Source organism: Castanea sativa, chromosome 1, assembly GCF_040712315.1.
Source record: "Castanea sativa cultivar Marrone di Chiusa Pesio chromosome 1, ASM4071231v1".
Lineage (NCBI taxonomy): Eukaryota > Viridiplantae > Streptophyta > Magnoliopsida > Fagales > Fagaceae > Castanea > Castanea sativa.
The window spans coordinates 36,701,309-36,724,457 of NC_134013.1; the positions used below are offsets into that span (position 1 = coordinate 36,701,309).

At 38.4% G+C, this 23,149-nt stretch overlaps 1 protein-coding gene and 1 long non-coding RNA gene across 2 annotated transcripts; both read left to right on the forward strand.

The window, feature by feature from the left end:
• The first annotated feature begins 923 nt into the window (after positions 1-923).
• Positions 924-1,454, forward strand: LOC142625959 (pectinesterase inhibitor-like). Its single transcript, XM_075799722.1, has one exon. The coding sequence runs from the start codon at positions 924-926 to the stop codon at positions 1,452-1,454; it is 531 nt and encodes a 176-aa protein (XP_075655837.1).
• Positions 1,455-2,404: 950 nt separating this feature from the next.
• Positions 2,405-19,877, forward strand: LOC142607938 (uncharacterized). Its single transcript, XR_012839400.1, has 2 exons — positions 2,405-2,808; positions 19,556-19,877. It is a non-coding gene; the product is annotated as an uncharacterized LOC142607938 (long non-coding RNA).
• The last annotated feature ends 3,272 nt before the right edge of the window (positions 19,878-23,149 follow it).

A 23,149-nucleotide genomic window follows, 5' to 3' on the forward strand; every position in this document is an offset into this window, starting at 1 on the left:
TTTTTTTAAAGTTTATGTTGAGGTGGCAAAACACGTGGCAGTGTATGTTGCATGAAAATAATATTTTATTTTGGTTGTTAGCTATGTTAATATTTTCCATCTATCACTTAACTGACTATTTTGACACAATGCAAAAATGTTAGAGACTAAACCAACACATTTGAAAGGTTAGAGACCAAATTGACATTTAACCTAAAGGATAAAGACCAAATATTTAATTTACTCATACATATATATATATATATATATATATATATATATATATATTAACTAACTAAATACATAGAGTTCTATATAAACAAATGACATGCTTACATGACTCATTAAATCTGACTAAAATTTTCTCCAAAAAAAAAAAAAAAATCTGACTATAAAAAACAAGTAAATAATCATTTGGCCATCATGTAATGGGTCGGACTGTTGGAGTAATTTCTTTACCTTAATCAGCTTGACGGTAAACCTTGTCCTAAATTTTTTGACTTGCGGATTCATTTTTGAAATTGGAAAATTTTAAAAATGATTTGTGATATTTATTTTGAGATTATATTCGGTAAGGATATGGTGTAAAACCTATATTTTATTTATATCTATTAAGAAAAATATTAATATCCATATATGAATCCAACTAAATTAAAAGTTTATTGAGATATTATTAGATGTGGTAGGATGTATTGAATTTTAACTAAAATGATGATGTGTAATTCGGACTCATTTACTTAAATACAGTCAGTCATTTTTTTTTTTTTTTTTTAAGAAGATACAGTTGTGGAGTGCATAAATGGCGTGAGGCCTCATCCATGTTGCCAAGTATAACAGAAGGTAAATACCATTCCAAAAAATAGAATGGTTTCCTTCCCTATAAAAATAATTTGATTTTGAGTCTTCTTCTTCACCCATCATCATCAACCTATTACATAACCAATATGGACTTCCAAGGTCATGTTCTAGTAGTAACTTCAACCTTTTACTTGCTCTTCTTGTTTTTCCATTCTCCATTACAAACACATGCATCATCATCAACTAAATTGATTGAAAGCGTTTGCAAGAATACTATAGACAATGCCAACTGCTTAAAAGCTTTGGAATCTGATCCTCGAGCTGTAAAGGCATCCCGGTTGAAAGATCTTGCTAAGATTGCTCTTGAATTAGCTGCAGCCAATGCTACAGAAAGCAAAGCTTACATTGATGGTTTGCTCACCAAAAACCACACTGAACCCATTAAACAATGCTCTTTTTGGTTCGAAGCAGTGGTTGGATCATTCCGAAGTGCACTTCGAGAGTTAGACGAGGATGTTTTGAGTGCCAACTATGACTCCAAAATCGCTGGTGACGATGCTGATAGTTGTGAGAATGCCTTGGCTTTGGGAAAGGTTCAAATTCCATCCATTTCGACTAGAAACAATTACGCCAAGTTATATAGTAGCATTGCGTTTGAGATTACAAATCTGCTTTGAAATTATTCTGAGTAGGAAGCCATCTATAAGGTGATGCAATGAAATAAGTGTGCATTTGGGAATTTGTTGAAATTTTTTTAACCTTTTGCTTTTTGTCTCAATTTTTTCTTCAAACAGTAATCCAACTGTAAGTATTTTTTTTTAATATAAATAAACTGGTTTTTAACTCTTTTTTTTTTATATACATTTAATATAAAAGTTACAAAAAAAAAAACTATATTTATTGATAAACAATTCGCCTCTTTAAAAGCACTACTCCCGTGGTCACAGGATTTTTTTTTAAGAAATATTTTTAAATTTAGATTAAATAATATGAGAGTTGAATTTCTTAATACAACGACCAAATCTTCCAATATAATTGAAAGGTTGGGACTTGAGAGTGGGCTTGCTAATTGTCGATACCGTTTTTGTTCAACCTCAATATGCATGCTAAAATGTCAAATTAAGCCTTACAAATCCAAAAGTTAAATTCTTATATGGAAAAATTCTATTTCAATTTAATGAAACTGAAATAGAATCGTGGAAACATGGGAATAGGAGTTTGAATAAGATGGAGTGAGTTATAATAATAAGAAGATAAGACTAGCCTCTTTGTATGCGTGTTGCAAATGGTAAAAAAATCTTCTATTTTTTTCTTCTAAATGACAAAACTTTCCATTCATTAAAATTCGGGGTTGACACAATTTTCAATCACCAAAATCCCTAAGAATTATGTAGCACAAACTATAAACACATCAAAAAACACATAAATCTCATCTCACCCTCAAGTATTTTTGTGTTTGGAAGATGCATCAACCCTAAATTATAAGGAATGAAGAGTTGTCATTTAGAAAAAAAAAAAAAAAGAAAAAAAAAAAGAGCATTTGAGCACGTACAAAACGCATTCGAAGAGTCTAGTGTGTGTGTAAATATATATTTCATACTATCAAAATAATAAATAAAATAATTCAGATGGTTCCTATCTCAGCTTTTTCTCTTGCGTTCTCTTCTTCTTCCTCTGGTTCTCCAATTCTTTCTTCTTCCTTTCTTAGATTTTGCTCTTGTGTTCACTCCACCCCCTTATATTCATGGTCACATTATATTCATGTTTTTCTATCATTCTAGGTATGGTAGAAAAAGCTAAAAAATTTCACCAAGATTTCCGATCTGCAAATCAAAAGCAGCTTAAAGATAGAGATAGGATGTTGCAGGTAATTCTTCTCTACAATACGATTCTGTTGTTTCTTGCCCTGTTGAGTAAGGAGAAATCATAGGATCTGAGATCAAGCAGTGATTTTCATGGCAAAAAAATTGTTCTTCAAGAAAAAAAAATCCATATCCAACAGAAGAAATTTCCGACTCAAACCATCCTCAGGTTGGTATTTCTTAGTCTAAATCCCTGCCTCTAGATTGCCAAAATATGGGTTCTTTAATTCTTTGTAGGTCATGTATCTGTTTAGGGAAAAAAATTTCTTTGGTTTTTTCAATTCAATTAATAATAGAAATTTATGCCATGTAATTGATATTTGACATGTACATGCCATAAGGTTCTTTTCCTCTCTTTCTTCTTTTGATTTTCTTGGATTTTATGATGTGAGAAGATAATGTTGAATTGTGATTGAGTTAGTAAATAGGATTCAGGATGGAGGAATTTTTTGCATTTAAAGTTTGGGGTTTTTTTTTTATAAGAGTGCTTATGTATATACATGTTTGTAAAAATGGCAAAAAGGACTTTTGTTTATTTATTTAATATTTTTTCCTCTATGCATAATGTTTCCTTTCCGTAAGTTATTTAATAGGCCATTGTAATGTTTTTGATTTTGTTAGGGTACATTTTTTTTTACATCTAATTTTATTTAAGTACCACATATTTATTTTCAAACACCACTGATAAGTTATTGGGCTTTCCCCTATCAAAAAAAAAAAGTTATTGGGCTTTCTCAAATATTTTTTACCTTGTTATTATGTTAATCACAAATATTTCATATCTCATTATCTAAATTGGGTCAAGATATAAACTATCACAAAAAGCCCAAAAACTCAATATCTTATCCAATTTTACTATCATTATTTAACTAAGCCCAATTAACGTTGGCACTATTAAAAGCCTAAGCTAGCTACTTCGCACTATATAGTAAAAAGCCCAAAGTTATCAATACTTGGAAAAATACTATATCATAAGTATTTCACTTAAAGTCCAATGATAAACAATGCTTTAAGTTCTTAAATCTATTACTATAATATTACAAGCCCATGGAATCTATTTTTTAAAACTCACGGTAAAAATTTATGTTATGTAACACTACTCATTTTTCCAAAACCCATGGCAAAAATATATCTAGCCCAAGGAGAATTATGAATTTGTGTTACTAATATAAAAGCCCATGAAAAATTATGATTATTTATCTTAAACCCATGACATTTATTTATTTCATATCATATTATAAACCCATGGTAATTATTGATGTTACGTAATACTATTTATTTTTCCAAAACCTATGGCAAACATATATCAAGCCCATGGAGAATAATGAATTTGTGTTACTAATATAAAAGCCTATGGAAAGTCATGATTATTTAATTTAGACCTATGACATTTATTTATTTCAACCATATAATAAACCTGTGGGGGGTAAAAGCTCTTGAATAAACATTTGGGCTTTGAGCCTGGTTGGCTAGTACTAGTTTGTTTTGATCAGGGCCTCTAGGCCCACAAGTCAGTCTGCACTGTAAAGGTCCGAGGAGGAATGTCTCCTCGGACAGGCCCAGCAATGACCCTGGGACTTGCTAAACGGGTTAGAGGCAGAATTTTGGAAAAACTAATGGATGAGAGGGTGATCCAAGCACCCTTTAGAAGCAAGGATGTGTGAGAAATATCTGAAGAAAAAGCTGCTACCACCACATTAAAGACCTTGCATCTACCTCCCTGGCCGCATTAATGGGGAAGTGACTTATGAACAGTAGAATTTAGCCTCCCTGCTATTATTTGAGGACTTCAAGAAGGCGGTAGAGGGGACAAGGATCTAAGGGGAAGATTTGTATGACACGTGAATAAACCAGTGAGGAAGAAGAAGTATATAAGGAGAAGAGAGAGAAAAGAGGGAAGGATTTGCACTTTCTGTTGAGAAAAATAGGAACTAAGAATTGTAAACTTTAGCCTAGAAAGAGAATATATATATATACAAATCGCCCTCAGCTTACGTCCGAGGAGGTCTCTCTGCCATATTCGTTCATCATTTGCACAGATTGTAGTACTCTAGCCTGTTAATCGAACTTCCAACATCCCAAACCTAGATTTTCAAATCCATACTCTACAAATTTTATTGTATAAGGCTCATTGGGTCTGAGCCCAACACTTGTTTTTGGGCCTGGGTACGATTGTGCACTTACAATTGGCGCCGTCTGTGGGAAATCTAGCGTCGAAGGCATTGGAACATCATGGCAGGTTTAGGTTCACATCATGCAGAATCTCAGGGATCACAGCCCGAAGATCTTTTTGAGCGTCTTGAGCGCCAGAGAGATCGAGAGGGAAGTGTTCATACCGTATATCCTGGCGCGAGTCATACGCGTGGTGGAGGCAGTGCCACCCATGAGGATGATGCTAGGGTCATGCAGAGAGAGATTGACCACCTCAAGAAAAAGTTACGCCGTGTCAGATGAAGGCGGGCTTCACCCCCATCCAATCTTTCTTCAGGGGAATCCCGGGGAAGCAGTTACAGCTCGAGGTCTGGGACTCCCCCTGGCGAAACCTTCCTTGGTGAAGGGGACGACTTACCAAGCCGTAGGCATAGGAAGCTTCCCTCCAGTGGCTTGGGGAACGATGCTATGAGCCGAGTGTTGCACCAACTCTCTAAATTGCCCTTCTCACGTAGGATTGAGAACGGAAGGCTCCCTAGACAGTTCACCCAGCCCACCTTTACCATTTACAATGGCAGGATAGACTCGGTGGAACATGTGAGTCATTTTAATCAGAGGATGGCAGTACATTCCCACAATGAAACCTTGATGTGCAAAGTCTTCCCTTCTAGCCTGGGACCTGTTGCTATGAGATGGTTCAATGGACTAAAGTAGGGGTCTGTCGGTTCGTTCAGGGAACTTACTAAGGCATTCGCATCTCAATTCATTACATGCAGCAGAGTTCCTTGACCTTTAGACTCGCTATTATTTATGGCCATGAGGGAGGGTGAGACATTGAAAGCATACTCCGATAGGTATTGGGAGATGTTCAACGAGATAGATAAAGATTTTGACGAGGTGGCGATTAATATTTTTAAAGTGGGCCTTCCCACTGATTATGATTTGAGGAAATCCTTGACCAAAAAGCCCGTACGGAGTGTACGTCGTCTTATGGACTGTATTGATGAGTATAAAAGGGTTGAGGAAGATCAATAGCAGGGTAAGGGCAAGGCGAAGGTTATCCCGTAGGAGAGAAGGGATTTCAGGTCGGACATGTACTATAACAATAAGCCGAGGAGAGATTACTCTAGGCAGTCTAGATCAGCCACTCCTCAAGTAGTTAATACTGTATTTCGAGAGCCGGTGCACCAGCTGTTGGAGAAAGTCCGTAAGGAACCCTACTTTAAGTGGCCTAGTAAGATGGCGGGGGACCTTACAATACGGAATCAGAACCTTTTTTGCCAGTACCATCAGGATGTGGGTCATACTATCGAGAGTTGGCGGACCCTCTGGAACCATCTGGAGCAGCTTGTTAGCGAGGGGAAGTTGAAGCAGCACCTGTACCAACCTAACGAACAAGGCAGTCAGTCAGGTTCAAATAATCAGAAGAACAACTCATCTCGGCCGCCCTTGGGAACCATTATCGTCATCTTCGCAGCAGCTGGCAGGACCGGTTCCTGTCCTACCAGGGTGATGGCGGTATCACATTCCCAGGCCGAGGAGTCGGGCTCGATGCCGAAGAGGATTAGAGGGAGTGCGCCTGTCTTGGGATTTTCTGATGAAGACAAGGCTGGGACTATCCAACCCCATGATGACGCCCTGGTGGTTACGTTGAGAATAGGGAATTACGACGTCAAAAGGGTGATGATCGATCAAGGCAGCGGGGCAGATATTATGTACCCTGACTTATTCAAAGGGCTTAAGTTGAAACTGGAGGATCTCACTCCTTATGACTCGCCATTAATAAGTTTTGAAGGGAAGACTATTATATCAAAGGGACAGATTCGATTGCCAGTACAGTCTGGCTTGGAAACGGTCGAGGTGGATTTTATTATGGTTGACGCATATTCCCCATACACTACCATCCTTGCCAAGCCCTGGCTGCACGCTTTGGGTGCTGTTTCCTCGACTTTGCATGTTAAAGTAAAATTCCCTTCGGCGGAATTCATTGAAGAAATTCTTGGCAGCCAATTAGTGGCCAGACAATGCATATCGGCTGCAGTACTACATCAAGCCAAATCAGAGTCCTCAGCCTTGACTAGGAAGGACTTATAGCAATTAACAACTCTGGATGCGCCGGATGCGGTGACAGTAGAGAAGGCCATGTGTGAAGATCTGAAAAGGTTTCTGATAGCCGATGACCCCGAGAGGTTCTTTCAAGTTGGGATACGGTTACCATACTAAGAGAAGATAGAATTGGCGGAGTTTTTGAAAGACAATATCGATGTCGTTGCTTGGGATCCCTATGAGGCTCCGGGAGTTGACCTAAGCTTCATTTGTCATCATCTGAATGTCAACCCTGCTGTTGTTCCTAAGGGCAACCACCTCGGCGTTCCTCTAAAGAGCATTCCGAGGTTGTCAAAGAAAAGGTGCACAAGCTTAAAAGGGCTGGTGCTATTAAAGAAGTTTTCTACCCTGAGTGGTTGGCGCACACAGTCGTGGTGAAAAAGAAGAACGGAAAGTGGAGAGTGTGTGTGGACTTCACAGACCTAAACAAAGCCTGCCCGAAGGACTTGTTCCCGATGCCACGCATCGATCAGCTTGTGGATGCTACGGTCGGGCATCCTCGGATGAGCTTTTTAGATGCTTTCCAGGGTTATCACCAAATACCATTGGTAGTGGGAGATAAGGAGAAGACTGCTTTCATTACTCTAACAGGGAACTATCACTATAAAGTGATGCCATTTGGGTTGAAAAATGCCGGGGCTACTTACCAAAGGATGATGAACAGAATGTTTGAATCGCAACTTGGAAAGACCATTGAGGTATATGTGGATGATATGGTAGTAAAAAGTAAGGCAGTGCCTATGCATGTATAAGATCTCGATGACACCTTTCAAATACTTAGGAAGTACAAGCTGCACCTTAACGCCTCAAAGTGTTTTTTTGGAGTGAGTTCTGGAAAGTTTATGGGCTACATGGTGACTCATAGAGGGGTAAAGGTGGACCCAGCATAGGTTAGAGCCATTCAGGGCCTGCAACCACCTCGGAATCCAAAGGAAGTTCAGAAGTTAACCGGGATGACCGCTGCTCTCAGCAAATTTATCTCTCAGTCAGCTGACAGGTGCAGATCTTTTTTCCAACTGTTAAATAAATGGAAATGATTCCAATGGTCCGAGGAGTGTGCTTTAGCTTTCCAGCAACTTAAGGAATATCTTTCCTGGCCTCCCATTATGTCTCGGTTAGAGGTTGATGAAATCCTGTTTGCATACCTAACTATGGCCATTCACGCAGTCAGCCTGATTCTTACAAGGGACGACAGCGGGGTACAGAGACTGGTTTATTATGTTAGCAAATTCTTGAATGAGGCGGAGGTGCGTTATTTGCCTTTAGAGAAGGCAATCCTGGCTGTAGTCCATGCCACGTGAAAGCTTCCCTACTATTTCCAGTCCCACACCGTAGTGGTTTTGACTCGATTGCCCCATAAGTCGGTGTTACGAAGTGCTGATTATTCGGGGAGGGTAGCCAAGTGGGGAACTATTTTGGGAGCTTTTGATATCAAGTACATGCCACGCACCTCGGTGAAGGGCCAAGTTCTTGTGGATTTGGTGGCAGAGTTTGTTGAACCATCGTTAGAAGAAACTACGAAGGAATCGTGCATGGATGAAAAATAAGTTGGCATGATCACGGAAAAAGGACCTCTGATTTGGAAAGTGTCTGTTGATGGGGCAGCCAACTAGAGGGGGGTCGGTGTTGGACTTGTTTTGGTATCCCCTGAGGGAATTGTTTTTGAAAAATCATTGAGATTAGTGTTCTTGGCCACTTATAATGAGGCCGAGTACGAAACGGTCTTGGTTGGTATGAATATGGTACGAAAAATGGGGGGAAAGCAGGTTCATATGTTCTCGGACTCTCAGTTAGTTGTGGGCCAAGTGGCAGGGACCATGGAGGCTAGGGATTCAAGAATGCAAGAGTACCTGACCCAGGTCAAATGTTTACAATCCGAGTTTGACTTTTTCATACTTTCTCATGTTTCTAGGAGCAAAACACACATGCGGATTCGTTGGCCACTTTGGCGACATCCTCGGCTCAATGTATGCCTAGGATTATTCTTGTCAAAGACTTGCTAAAACCAACTCTGACCACTGCAAGTGCCGTCCGTATCCATCTTATAAGGCCTGGACCAAGCTGGATTGACCATGTGGTCTCTTTTCTGAAAAGCGATATTCTTCCCGAGGACAAGTCTGAGGTAGATAAAATCTGAAGAAAGGCACCTCGTTTCTGGTTGTCTGAGGACCACAAGTTATATAAACGCTCATTTTTCGGACCATACTTGTCATGTGTACATCCGGAGGCAAAGGAGGCACTTTTGGAAGAATTGCACGAGGGAATTTGTGGAAGTCATACTGGTGGAAGGTCCTTAGCCCATAGAGCTCTGACTCAGGGATATTGGTGGCCCAATATGCAGAGGGAGGCTCAAGACTATGTGAGAAAGTGTAACCAATGCCAAAGGTTCGCTCCCAACATACATCAGCCTAGGGGTGTCCTTAATCCTTTGTCCAGTCCTTGGCCGTTTTCTCAATGGGGACTGGATATAGTTGGGCCTTTTCCGAGGGCTGTGGAGAACAGAAAATGGCTACTCATGGGAACCAATTACTTCACCAAATGGGTCGAAGCCGAGCCCTTAGCAAATATTAGGGATATCGGCTCTAAGAAATTTACCTAGAAGAATATTATCACTAGGTTCGGGGTACCTCACACACTTATTTCAGATAATGGCATCCAGTTTGATAGCAGAGCTTTCAGGAAATATTGTAATGACATGGGCATCACAAACAGATACTCCACCCCAACTTATCTTCAGGGTGAAGGAAAAATTCTGGTTTTGTATCTCATACAAAACACATAGCGGAAGCAACGAACAAGGATCTATTTCATTCATGATTGATAACGTGCACAATGTAAATTTCAGAATTTAAGAACAAGATAGCGTACCTTGGTGTGGAGAAATTCAAAACAAAGATTAGAAGCACTTGGGAACACTTTTAATCTTCACTCCAATTCCACTTTACGCCCAAGATGTGTGGTCTCTCAATCAGTTTTTCAAAGGGAGAATGAAAATGTGTCTCACACTCTCTCACACACGGTTTCTTTTTCTTTTCTAATCTCTTCTTCAAAATAAAAATTCTGTATGTTTCTCCTTTTATAACTAACTGATTATCTAATTGGGCTAGCCTATTGGGCCTTTCCAATTGGGCTTTAGTGTGTGGCTTGGAGTGGGACCAAAAGGGACCAATAAGACAATAGTTCCAAAGTTACCATTAATTATATTTAATACCACTATATAAATATAATTGCACTCTAGGCCTTATTAATAAATTATATCCCAAGACTTTATTATACACGTAACCCCTTCATAAAATATTCGTAGTAACACAAAGTCATAAATGTAGACTGCCACTTTGTAAATTACTACATCTTATCCTTGAGTACCCGGTTTAATTCTTTAAAGTTATTCATTATATATTTATGAAATCCAATTTCATAAATATATACTTTAGTAATTTCTTACTAAAGTGGTTAGGCCTAACTCTCTGAATAACTGAAACCATTAAACTTATCTCAAGGGAATATTTTATATCTCCATCAAGAGACTATGAATTCCATATTGAGAATATATGTTCCATCAACACTAAATGTGGCTGCCCAACATACTGAGGTTTTGACCGTCACTTCAGGTCTCACTCTTGATATATCAAAGCAACCTACACTTCATGATCAGGTCCATTATTCTCTCAGGATTAAGAGTTCATGCAAATAGAAGTCGTGAGATTTATTATTCATTTGACAGTCATTAGGAGAATAATAAATCTCACAGCGGTCCTGTTCAATATGTTTTAACTCTTAAAACATATCAACATATCAACTAGAAGTCTCCACTTCCATGATCAAGACAAATCATTTTAGTTGACACGTTATAGTCTTCGCAGATGAAATGCCCAATTTCATCACTGACTACGAACTATAAATTCTGAGTTTACAAAGAACTTGTGATTTACATCTTCTGTGACTTTTCACATAAATCACATACAATGCATCTCATGGACTATATGATAATGTCCCATATTCATGTTACCATTATTTTAGATAATAATAAAATAACTTTATCAATCACAATATTAAGTCATACATCATGTCATACATAATGTCATACATAATATTATACATAGCATTATACAATAGGATTTAAGGGCACTAATCCTAACACAGGGAAATGGGCAGGCTGAAGCCGTTAACAAAGTCATAGTCAGTGGACTCAAGAAGAGGCTGGATGACGTGAAGGGTAGATGGGTAGAGGAGTTACCACACATTTTATGGACGTATCGGACTACGCCATGAAGATCCACTGGAGAAACACCCTTCTCCATGACTTATGGGGCCGAGGCGGTGATACCTTTAGAATCTAGTTTTCCCATGCTAAGGACGAGTTCTTTTAGCACGGAAAATAACGATGGCCTCCTTGAAAAAAGCCTAGATCTGGTTGAAGAGCGGCGAGAGGCCGCTATGGTCCAGATGGCTTATTATCAGCAGAAGCTAAAATGAGGGTATGACGCCCATGTGAAGCTAAGGCCCCTGGCACTTAGGGATCTGGTGTTAAGAAAAGTTATGGGTGCTGCCAAAAACCCAGCATGGGGAAAGTTAGTACCAAATTGGGAAGGACCCTATCAGATCATCTCTGTAGCTGGCATAGGATCATATCGATTAGCTGATCTAGATGAAAAAATTGTACAACGCCCTTGGAATGTAAACAACCTACAAAGGTATTATTATTAATAAAAAGTACTTTTATCATTTGCTGTTCAAATTATCAATATGTACTTGGGTTTATCTCTTACAATTTCTAAGTATCAAACAGAAACTTGGACATGCATAGTCCTCGGACTACATGCCTTGTGGAAATTGATATTTTATCATTTGTTAAGCAGAACCTTAGTTATGTCAGGTTCTCAGACCTCCTACTTTGGGAAAATTAACATTTCAAGTTACAATTTCTAAGTATCAAACAGAAACTTGGACATGCATAGTCCTCGGACTTCATGCCTTGTGGAAATTGATATCTTATCATTTGTTAAACAGAACCTTAGTTATGTTGGGTCCTCAGACCTCCTACTTTGGGAAAATTAACATTTCAAGTTACAATTTCTAAGTATCAAACAAAAACTTGGACATGCATAGTCCTCGGACTACATGCCTTGTGGAAATTGATATCTTATCATTTGTTAAACAGAACCTTAGTTATGTCGGTTCCTCAGATCTCCTACTTTGGAAAAATTAACATTTCAAGTTACAATTTCTAAGTACTAGCTATAAACTTGGACATGCATGGTTCTCGAACCATATGTCTTGTACAAATTGATATCCTACTTGTTGTTAAGAGGAAGTTTGTTTATGTCAGGTCCTTAAACCCTTTACTTTAGGAACACTAGCAAAAATCCGTATCATATTAGTGTTGAGATGTTGATGAAACACTTGGATTACTTTATGCCCCAAATTGAATTTTAAGTTAAGTTGTTGATTGTGCATCATTGTGTTACATATGTTATACTCTTGAGACATAATTTGCAAAGTATAAGCTAAGTATGTGTACTGCCGTTTAAAGTTATGATAATTCAAATATTGAAAGTGGAGTTAGTTGTTCCATTCATTCATTTTTGTGCTGATGGTTAATTTTATACTACAAATTGGAAGTTAAATGAAAATCAAACTAGATAGTCTCTCATTACTTTCGGTTAATGTACATTCAAAGAAAAAATTGGTTACATAACAAAACGAGAAGTCCTAACTAGCCTAAACCCTAAGCCTTAGAAGGGGGGCTCTGCTCGGAAGTGCTGGCAACCTCTGTACGTTTCAGCTCCATTTCAAATGAGGACTGGGCTTGTTTTCCCTTATCTATTGCCATCAGTGGAGGGACATCGGGCTCGGCGCTTTGGCTCATAGTCTTCTCGGGCCCATCACCCTGTTCTTTCTCTTTGTTGGAACTCTTAGGTTTTGTAGGAGGTAGAATGGGCTCTAGGATCATAGAAGGGAGCATGGAAGATGCCGTCTCAGGGGCAGGGGCGACAGGAGAAAGTTCTTCTATCTCCTAGATGTCTAGGGGAAGCCAGACGTTTTCGGGCTTCCTTAGCTCAGAAGTTGAGGGAATCCCTACCACATTTAAGGCTTCCCCCCAAACTTGCTGGCAATACTCTCGGCACAGCCCGGCGAACTCCTTAGTTAGTTGGTTTTCTGTCGCCACTACCCCTTCCTTGTAAGCGACCTTCTTCGTGGCCTCCATGGAGTCCTTGTAGGTACGAGCCTCGTCCTTCATCTTAGCGAGCTCCTCCTTCTTCAAGTCGGAGTTTTCCTGTTCAGCTTTGGATAACTCTTCATCCTTTTGACGAAGAAGCTTGCGTTGCCCCTCCACCTGGGTCCTTATTGTCCTCAGGCTGGCCTCGGCACCGTCCTTTTCCCTTTTTAGCTCCCCCAGTTGTGTGGTTAGCGTCTCATTCTACGCAAGAGCTTGGCCTAGGGACTTTTCGGTCTCCTGCCTAAGCTCCAGTTCAAGTCTAGCCTTCTTCCGAGATTCTTCCACCCACTTCTCGGCAGCAAAGACTTCCTGGATGGCCTGTGGTTAAATATCAAAATGAATGCACTATTAGTAACGCAAGTCTTAAGTACACAAGAATATTTCTTATGATAAGGTGTAACAAAAAAATAAGGTAAGGATAAGACTCAAATACTTACCAAGGCCAAGTCCTTTTTTAGTGAAAGGAATAGATGCGGCTAGTTCATTTTGTCCAGGGCGTCCATGTCCTTGGGTAGAAGTAGGGGACGTTCCAAGGCGTCGGCCAGGTGAAGGGCATGGCCTTGCTGGGAGGAGATTGGTGCACCATCTAGTTTGAGCTCGAGAGGCCAGTTAGCTGGTGCACGTCGTACCTCGGCAAGGTCCCTGTTCTCCCCGCTTTCCACTGAGAAGGCATGTCCCTTTCCCTTGCTAGGCTTTTGTTGTTGTTGTTGTTGTTGTTGTTGTTTCAGCTTCTTCTGCCTCTCCGCATTTGTATCCTCGGCCTCACTCTTCCTCTTCTTCTTAGGCTATGCAACGAAAGGCTTAGGATCAGAGGGAGGAAGGGGTGGGGGCAGGGACGGAGGGACTTGCGACCCACCTGTTCCCTTTTGAGAGACCCTCGCGCCCTTTTTATGCATCAATTTCTTTAAAGCGTCCATCTCTTCTTCTTCTTTAGAGTTGGAGTCAGGCTGGGCAATCATCAGACCTTGTATCCCCGAAGTCTCAGCGGGCGTGTGTTCGTCGTCTGAGAGAATGACAAGTGGATCTCCTCAAGGCCTTTCGACGTCCTCGAGTTGAAATTGGTCTATCTCCTTGTCCAACGAGTGTTGTAAGGGCGCTTGCTTTTCTCGGATGATGATTGTCTGGGAGTGCACCTAGAGGGGAATCGCTGCGATAGGGCAGGTATACAGAATGGTGGTGGGATCGTCGGGAAGTTCGCGGTTGGAAAGGAAGCCTGGTCTTGTCACGTCTATTCTTCTGCGTCGCCTATCCCTCGCGATGATTGCGTTTTCAATTTCTTGGAAGTCCACTGATATGGGGTCGTATCCCAGTATCAGGTGGGCAGCTCTCACTTGTAGGTCCTCACTAACGAATACTTCGGAGCGGAGGACACGGTTCAAGTCAGCAACGTTGCAAAGACTCAGGCGTGGGCATACGTGCTGCTTATTTGTGAGAAGAGGCATCTGAGAAGACGAACATGGTCAGATTAGTGATAAACATAAAGATAAGAAGTAATAGTGTGCAATAAAAATTAAAACAGTAAAGGCAACGGGATTGAATCACGGGTTAAGAAATTTAACTCCTAAGGAGTCACACCTGGCTCTCCCCATTCGACTGGGCAGTGAGGACCTTCATACTAGTTTCCTGAGGCGATGAGGTAGTCATCCTTCATGCCTTTGTTGGATTTAGGAAGACAGAAGATCAGTCTAACTATACTAAACCGGGATTTAATGTAATATCCTACATTTTTCAGTTTGTGGCACTCGTACATATAGGCAACGTCGTGCCATGTGAGGTTTAGGCCCATTTGCTCGTTCAGAGCGTCGACACTACTTAAGACCCTAAACACGTTTGACGCGCATTGGTCTGGTCATAACCTATGGTTGCGAAGGTATTCACTGGTCACGTTTTTCATAGGGAGAGTCATCCCACCTTCTATGAAGGCAATCATGGGAATGATGACTTCTCCCTCTCTCCTAGCATTACCTACGGCTTCTACTGGGCAGTAAAGCCTATGTCATTGGGAATTTGGTACTTGGCCCTAAAACCCTCCATACCGGCGTCAGAATCTACCAAACACTTAAATCTACCCATTTGGTGAGAGCGAAAATGAAAGTTAAAGGGAGGAAAGGAGTTTAAATGGTGGCCGAGGACAGAAGCCGAGAAGGAATGAATAAAGAAAAGTGAAAACTTACGGGAGTTGGTTATGCGATTCTTCACGAGCTTCTGGAGAGAAAAGGTGATGATTAACACTTAGATGTGATAGATTTCTGAAAGAATGAATGAAGGTACGGGTTCCCAAGCATTTTGACGTGCCGGAGGCAGCCTCAAAATTAAAGTTCTCCCTCAAAATTTTCAGAGCCAACCTGGACCGTTGGATGTACATCTCACCGTTGAACGTGGGGAACAAGATGTAACTTGCGGTCATAAATGTGCGCGTTCCGGGTTTCGAAGCGCTAGAAGCGTTTTCAGGGAACGAAAGGACCCATACATGCGTGGCGGTTTACAAAGCGTGTGAGAGGTATTACCGTCGGATCAAAACTCTATTTCTCTCCTCGGATGGGAGGGGCGAAATAAAGTTTTGAGGGGCTATTGTGGGGGGTAAAAGCTCTTGAATAAACATTTGGGTTTTGGGCCTAGTTGGCTGGTACTAGTTTGTTTTGATCAGGGCCTCTAGGCCCACTAGTCAGTCTGCACTGTAAAGGTCCAAGGAGTTGTCCGAGGAGGAATGTCTCCTTGGACAGGCCCAACAATGACCCTAAGACATGCTAAACGGGTTAGAGGCAGAATTCTGGAAAAACTGATGGATAAGAGGGTGATCCAAGCACTCTTTAGAAGCAAGGATGTGTGAGAAATATCTGAAGAAAAAGCTGCTACCACCACATTAAAGACCCTGCATCTACCTCTTTGGCCGCATTAATGGGGAAGTGACCTATGAACAGTAGAATTCAGCCTCCCTGCTATTATTTGAGGACTTCAAGAAGGCGGTGGAGGGAACAAGGATCTAAGGGGAAGATTTGTATGACACGTAGATAAACCAGTGAGGAAGAAGAAGTATATAAGGAGAAGAAGGAGGAAAGAGGGAGGGATCTGCACTTTCTGCTGAGAAAAATAGGAACTAAGAATTGTAAACTTTGGCCTAGAAAGAGAATATATATATATACAAATCGCCCTCGGCTTACATCCGAGGAGGTCTTTCTGCCATATTCATTCATCATTTGCATAGATTGTAGTACTCTAGCCTGTTAATCGAACTTCCAACATCCCGAACCTAGATTTTCAAATCCATACTCTACAAATTTTATTGTATAAGGCTCATTGGGTCTGAGCTCAACACTTGTTTTTGGGCCCGGGTACAATTGTGCACTTACAAAACCCATGAAATTTATATAATAAGAACCCGTGGTCACTATTTATATCACAACATTTATAATATTTATATACAAAATTCATGGTGATTATTCACCTTACAAACCCATTATGATTATCTATAGAAAAACCCATGAGAATATCACATTATTCCATTATAGTGGTTGCTACCATATTTTATTTGAAACGTATGGACATTGCCTCTATTAAAACCCATGGTAAATATTATTCACAAAAAACATTGTAGGTTACTATTTAAAAGCCCCCCCAAAAAAATATCATTTACAAAATAATCCATGGCAAAAATTATGAGAAACTATACAAATTGATATTTAAAGCCCATAGAAATTAATGTCCAAAACCTATCATAAATATTTATTAAATCTCATGAATACATTTCATTTTTACTAACAACTAAAGCTCATGTGGAATAAAAATCCATGGCAATATATGGTAACTTTGTCCACTTTGTAGGGCTCACAATAAGAAAGCAAAATGATAGGTCGAAGTAGAGAGAACCACCAAGTCAAAGGCCCACTAAAGTACTAAGCCCTCATGGCCAAGCCCAATATGAAGTCTCAGTGAAAATAGCCCATGTGTGCAAACTGACTCAGCTAGAGAACTCCATTTAGTTCTACCTTCCGCTGGAGATCACCTCAAGAAGCAACTAAATTCTCAAACCAAATTAGGAGTTGGCCACCTGTCCCATCAGCCTCTCTGCGCCATTTCTGACGTAAACAGTACTAAAGGGTTGGGTTGACACCTAAAAGCTAATGGGCAATAAGAGCATTCCCATCAACCGTTGCAAAATTATACCATTTTAACACATCAAAAAACCTACTTTATTATTTTATCACATCATTTTACAATACACCATTTATAACATTTTCTATTCTTCAATTCTATATATTAAAATAATATATACAACACATTAAAATAATATTTACATCTCATCAAACACAATCAACAGCCCCCACACAGCTGCCAACAACCAACAGCCACCACCACGCAACCACCATATCCTCCACAACCCAAAACACAATTCAAAACAAACCCATAGCCCACCAACACCAAATCGGAAGCCCTACCACCACCACCACCTCAACCACAAACCCTGACAAAATTGAGCTTTCGGCCATGGCCATGGGTTAGAGACAAGAACCAAAAAAAAAAAAAAAAAATATATATATATATATATATATATATATGTATAGAAGCAGAAAGCGAACCTCAATAGTGGTGCAGGCCTTAAAGCTTTCAGCCATGGAGCTTTCAGCCATCAATTGGAACTCACAAGCTAACCCACCAAAACCCACCCACCGCCGACCCATCCATCAAAACCGATAGCCTAACCCACCCGAATCCACCTACAGCCTAACCCACCCACCACCTTCAGAATCGATTCCAACCAACACCATCTAAACCCACCCATTGCCTAACCCACCCATCAAACCACAGCAAAAAAAGAAAAAAAAGAAAAAAAAAAAAAGAAAAGAAAAACCATTGCTAGAAAGAGATTGGCGTGGAAGTGAAGTGTCGGCGTCGGCGTCGGCGTGGAAGAGCAGTGAGGGTGTGAGAGAAGAAAAGATGAGAGATTGAGAGAGGAGAGGATCGAGGTTTGAGGAAAAAAAAGAGGAAGAGACTAACAGAGAGATGAGAGAGAAAAGGAATAAAAAAATCATTACAATTTTACAACATTTGTCCGTACACTTCCATATTTGAGAGTGTACTGTTCATCAATGTCAATATTTTGACATTTAGAACATCTCATGGGAGATGTTTTAGTCACAACTGAAGGAAGCCATAACCAAGAGCTCTAAGCTCATAAAACCCTCAATTAAATAGTTTATTTTATTACTAAAAATGTATGTAATTGATTCATGAATCAAGCCAATGAATTCCAAAAGGGGAAAATTAGGGAAAAGTGGTTTGGAAGGCATAATGGTGTCTAGCAGAAGCTTCTAGCAGAGACATCAATGGTTGATACTTGGTTTGGAGTGTCAATTAATCCTCTTGAGCTCTAATCCTAGTGGCAACAAGTAAGATCTCTAATCCTCGTACTTGCTCTAATCCTATTGGATGAAATTAATCTTCAAATCCTAGCATTTAATGCATAGATTAGGAGCATCTCAACCTCCAGCTGCATTACCCAAATAAGCAAAACACCCAAAAAGCAAGTCTCACCATTTGAGGCCAAATCTTAGAAAAGATATTCTAGGATTTTGCTGCTGTTAGACCTGGTCCTTTTTATATTTTGCTAATCAATCCCTTAAGCTTCACTATAATAGGGAACTACCATCAACTCATGGAGGACAACAATCTTATCATAAAATTCCTCACCCATCATGGTATTTTTAGCTTATAAGTCAGTCCCTTAGTTTAGAAACTAGCCTTTAATCCATAAATGCTCATATACACTTAACCATAAACATCACATTCCATCTTCTCAAAAGATCCCAGTACCTCAAAATAGTCATAAACAACCCCTCTTTACACCATACCCAAAAATGGCTAAACACCACTTCATCTCTCTTCCATATTTCCATATATTCACTCATAGTTTCTATAAAGTCATTCCCATCACTTACTATACACATATATTCATCATTATGGACATGATATGGCACATGGAGATCTTGTTTAAACATTTGTTGCACTAGATCGACACTTTTTCTCTCCCTTCATTCCATCTTATTTTTTCCTCTTTTACTTGTAATTATGAAGCCTTTAATCCTTATTTATTGCTGTTATAATAAAGGTCATAATGTCTTGGATACTATAGAAGTTTTTCCTTATGTTGACTTAATAATAATAAGGAAAATATATGATTTTTATCATGTAAACACACTTATTAATCTATCAAATGTCTACCGCTAGAGGTTTGTCATATTCATTGCTGGACCATTTTTTCTCTTGTATACTTGTTATAACGGGCCCACTTTTATATTAACCGACTATGGAGGAAATGCATAATTTTTACTATGCAAATACATTTATTAATTTTCCAAACATCTACTGTTGAACGTTTTTTTTTATTTACCGCTAGATTATTATCTAAGTACTTATTGTGGTGGGCCATCTTTTGTGCTAGCTTATCTTTGCCGGAGGTATTTTTTGGGTCTTATTATGATATTTGTTGGATGCAACCTAGGCTTTGAGCAAAATGGGCCTTTCACACTTCATCGATAGCCTTTGGGCCATGTTCCAAGCCTAAAGTCGAGTCTCAGTCTTAACTTCCCAAATATCATGTGGGCAACGAAAAAGAATGTCCCCGATAGATGTGTTTGGATTCGATTAGTTTCTTGTCATGGCAATAGTTATGCTTTACCATGCTTGGCCAAGCTTTGCATTTGAGCCTGAGGATAATGTCTTAATTCTTCTAGAAAAGAAAGAAAATCATGTCTAGTATTCTATGTTAATGATTTATTCGTGTTCTTAGTGTTTTTAGAGAAATAGCCTTGATTGGTCCAAAGGTCTACATGTGGAAACTATCATGATGACCATTATGATCATCATCATCATAGTTTCCATATGTAATCCTTTGAAAATGATAATAAATAGTCAAAATAAGAACTGATGGAACCTTGCTATGGAAGTAGTAATAATTCTAGAGGCTTACAACATCTTTCTTTCATAAAAAAAAAATAGAAACAAGTTGTCCAAACTCCTAACAAACGAAGTAATTCAGCAAATAAAAAAAGAAAAAAAAATTATGTAGTAATTCATAAAAGCAGAGAACTTAAATAGTTTGCATTTTTGCAATAACTATGATATTGATGGGTAAAACAATGTTTGCACTGTAATTTTCATCTAGGACTTCAGAATATGAGGACAGTTATTCAGAATGCAAAAGAACTCTTAAGGTTTATGTCCATGAGATTTGCCTCTCGTTAAATGGAAGTAATAGTTGCTCTGTTTTGTTGAAAAAATACATGGAAAATACTTATTTGTATCTCATACAGACATGTGCAGCGAAAAAATTAATGGATCTACTTCACTCACAATTGATAACATGTACTATGTAAGTTTCAGAATTAGAGAACAAGAAAGCGTACATTCAAAACCAAAGATCAGAAGCACTTGGGAAGACTTTTAATCTTCACTCCAATTCCACTTAATGCCCAAGATGTGTGGTCTCTCAATCAGTTTCCAATGAGAGAATAGGAGAGTGTCCAACACTCACATACTCACCATTTCAGAATGATGTCTCACACCAAACCCTAAATTCTGTATGTTTCTCTTCTTATATATAACTGATTATCTAATTGGGCTAGCCTTTTGGGCCATTCCAATTGGGCTCTTGTGTATGGCTTGGAGTGGGATCAAAAGGGACCAATAAGACAATAGCTCTAATGGGCCTTGGGCTTTTCTGTCAACTCTTAACAAGTCTAAAGTTACCATTAATTATATTTAATACCACTATATAAATATAGTTGCACTCTAGGCTTTATTTATAAATTATATCCCAAGACTTTATTATACATGCAATCCTTTCATAAAATATTCGTAGTAATACAAAGTCATGAATGTAGACTGTCACTTTGTAAATTATTACATCTTATCCTTGAATACCCAGTTTAATTCTTTAAGTTATTCATTATATATTTACGAAATCCAATTTCATAAATATATACTTTAGTAACTTTTTACTAAAGTTGATGGGCCCAAATTTCTGAATAACCAAACCCATTAAACTTATCTCAAGAGAATATTTTGTATTTCCATTAAGAGATTATGAATTCCATCTTGAGAATACATGTTCCATCAACACTAAATGTGGCTGCCTAACATACTGAGGTTTTGACCGTGACTAATAAATCTCACTCCTGATATATCAAAGCAACATACATCTCATGATCGGGTCCATTATTCTCTCAGAATTAAGAGTTCATGTAACTAGAAGTCGTGAGATTTATTATTCATTTGGCAGTCGTTAGGAGAATAATAAATCTCACAGCAGTCCAGTTCAATATGTCTTAACTCTTAAAACATATCAACATACCAACTAGAAATCTTCATTTCCATGATCAAGACAAATCATCTTAGTTGATATGTTATAGTCTTCGCAGATGAAATGCCCAATTTCATCACCAACTACGAACTAAACTTCTGAGTTTACAAAAAACTTGTGATTTACATCTTCTGTGACTAAATCACATACAATGCATCTCATGGACTAAGATAATGTCCTATTAGTTCATTTATAAATAGTCTCATATAATTAAACAATTTAACTATTTATTATATCCCAATAAATTGGATTTTAGGGTATAAAGCCCAACATGTTTGCCAATTCAATTAGGGGACTTCTACACTAAATTGGTATCATGAATACTGTTGATATTAAAGACTAAACTTCAAGTTATATAAAATACAATTCTTCAATTGGCTTAAGAAATTTGTTGGTTTCTGAAGGGTGCACTAGTTGGTTCACACAAGGGGAGTAGCCATTTATACAATACATCTAGTACTAGTTTAGAAAGCTTTCTGTGTGTGCATGGTTGGTTTGGTCAAGTTTTTTGTGCACTAACTGTTAATAACTTCTTCATTTGTTCATACTTTCAGAGAATAAGTTGTAAAGATGGTTTGTATGCTTACTTTGAGAGACAAGTTTGGTTGATACTTTTCAGTTGCTGATTAGTTTATCTAAACAGTTTGCTCTAGGTAGTTCATCAAAAGTTCTCATCACATCTGCAGATTCACGAAAAAAGGGTTTGACAAACGCCAGAGGAAAAACGACCTATAGTGGTGTTTGTATAGGTCTTTTTTCCCTCTGGTCCTTACCAAAAAACCCAACTGAAAATAAAATAAAAAACTAAAATAAAAAGTGCCTATAGTGGCGGTTGTCAAACACCACGCTAGGTCCTACTCTTACAAGGGCCTATAGTGTTTATATATATATGTATACCCAATTCGCAGAACAAAACTATGGCATATTCCAAACTATTCCTTTAAAAAAAAAAAAAAACCAAATCCTAATTGATACATTCAGCAAATTAAGAATGGCACATTTTAAGAATATGCCTAGAATATTCGAATATATATATATATATATATATATATATATATATATATATATATTATATTTAAATGTATATATTATTATATATTTATATTTAAATGAAAAATGCTACGTCCACAATATTTCACAACAAATCATAAGTGGTTAATTTTTATTGGTTCAAATTTGAACTTAACACTAAGATTACTTTTTTACCTCAACAATAACAACTAGTAACAACCTGCCACATAAGATTTGTTGTAAAAATGTTGTGAACATATTCTCTCTCTCTCTCTCTCTCTCTCTCTATATATATATATATATATGAGGTGCTACGTTCACAACATTTTTATAACATTTTCACAACAATCATAAGTGGTGAGAGATGCTACGTCCATAACATTTTTACAACATTTTTGCCCTAACAATAACAACAAGTAACAACCTGCCACTTAAGATTTGTTGTAAAAATATTGTGAAAATGTTGTGAACATATCATTTAAAATTTAGAACTAAACAAAAAAAATTCAAAATTTAAAATTCAAAACCCACCTAACCCCACTCACCTTATCAATCCCTTGTCTCCATGTAGCTTCTATCTTCAGACTTCTTTTTCCTTTTCTTTTTTTCTTTCTTTTTCTCCACTCCTCCATCTTTCTTCTTTTCTGTCTCTTTTTTTTTTCC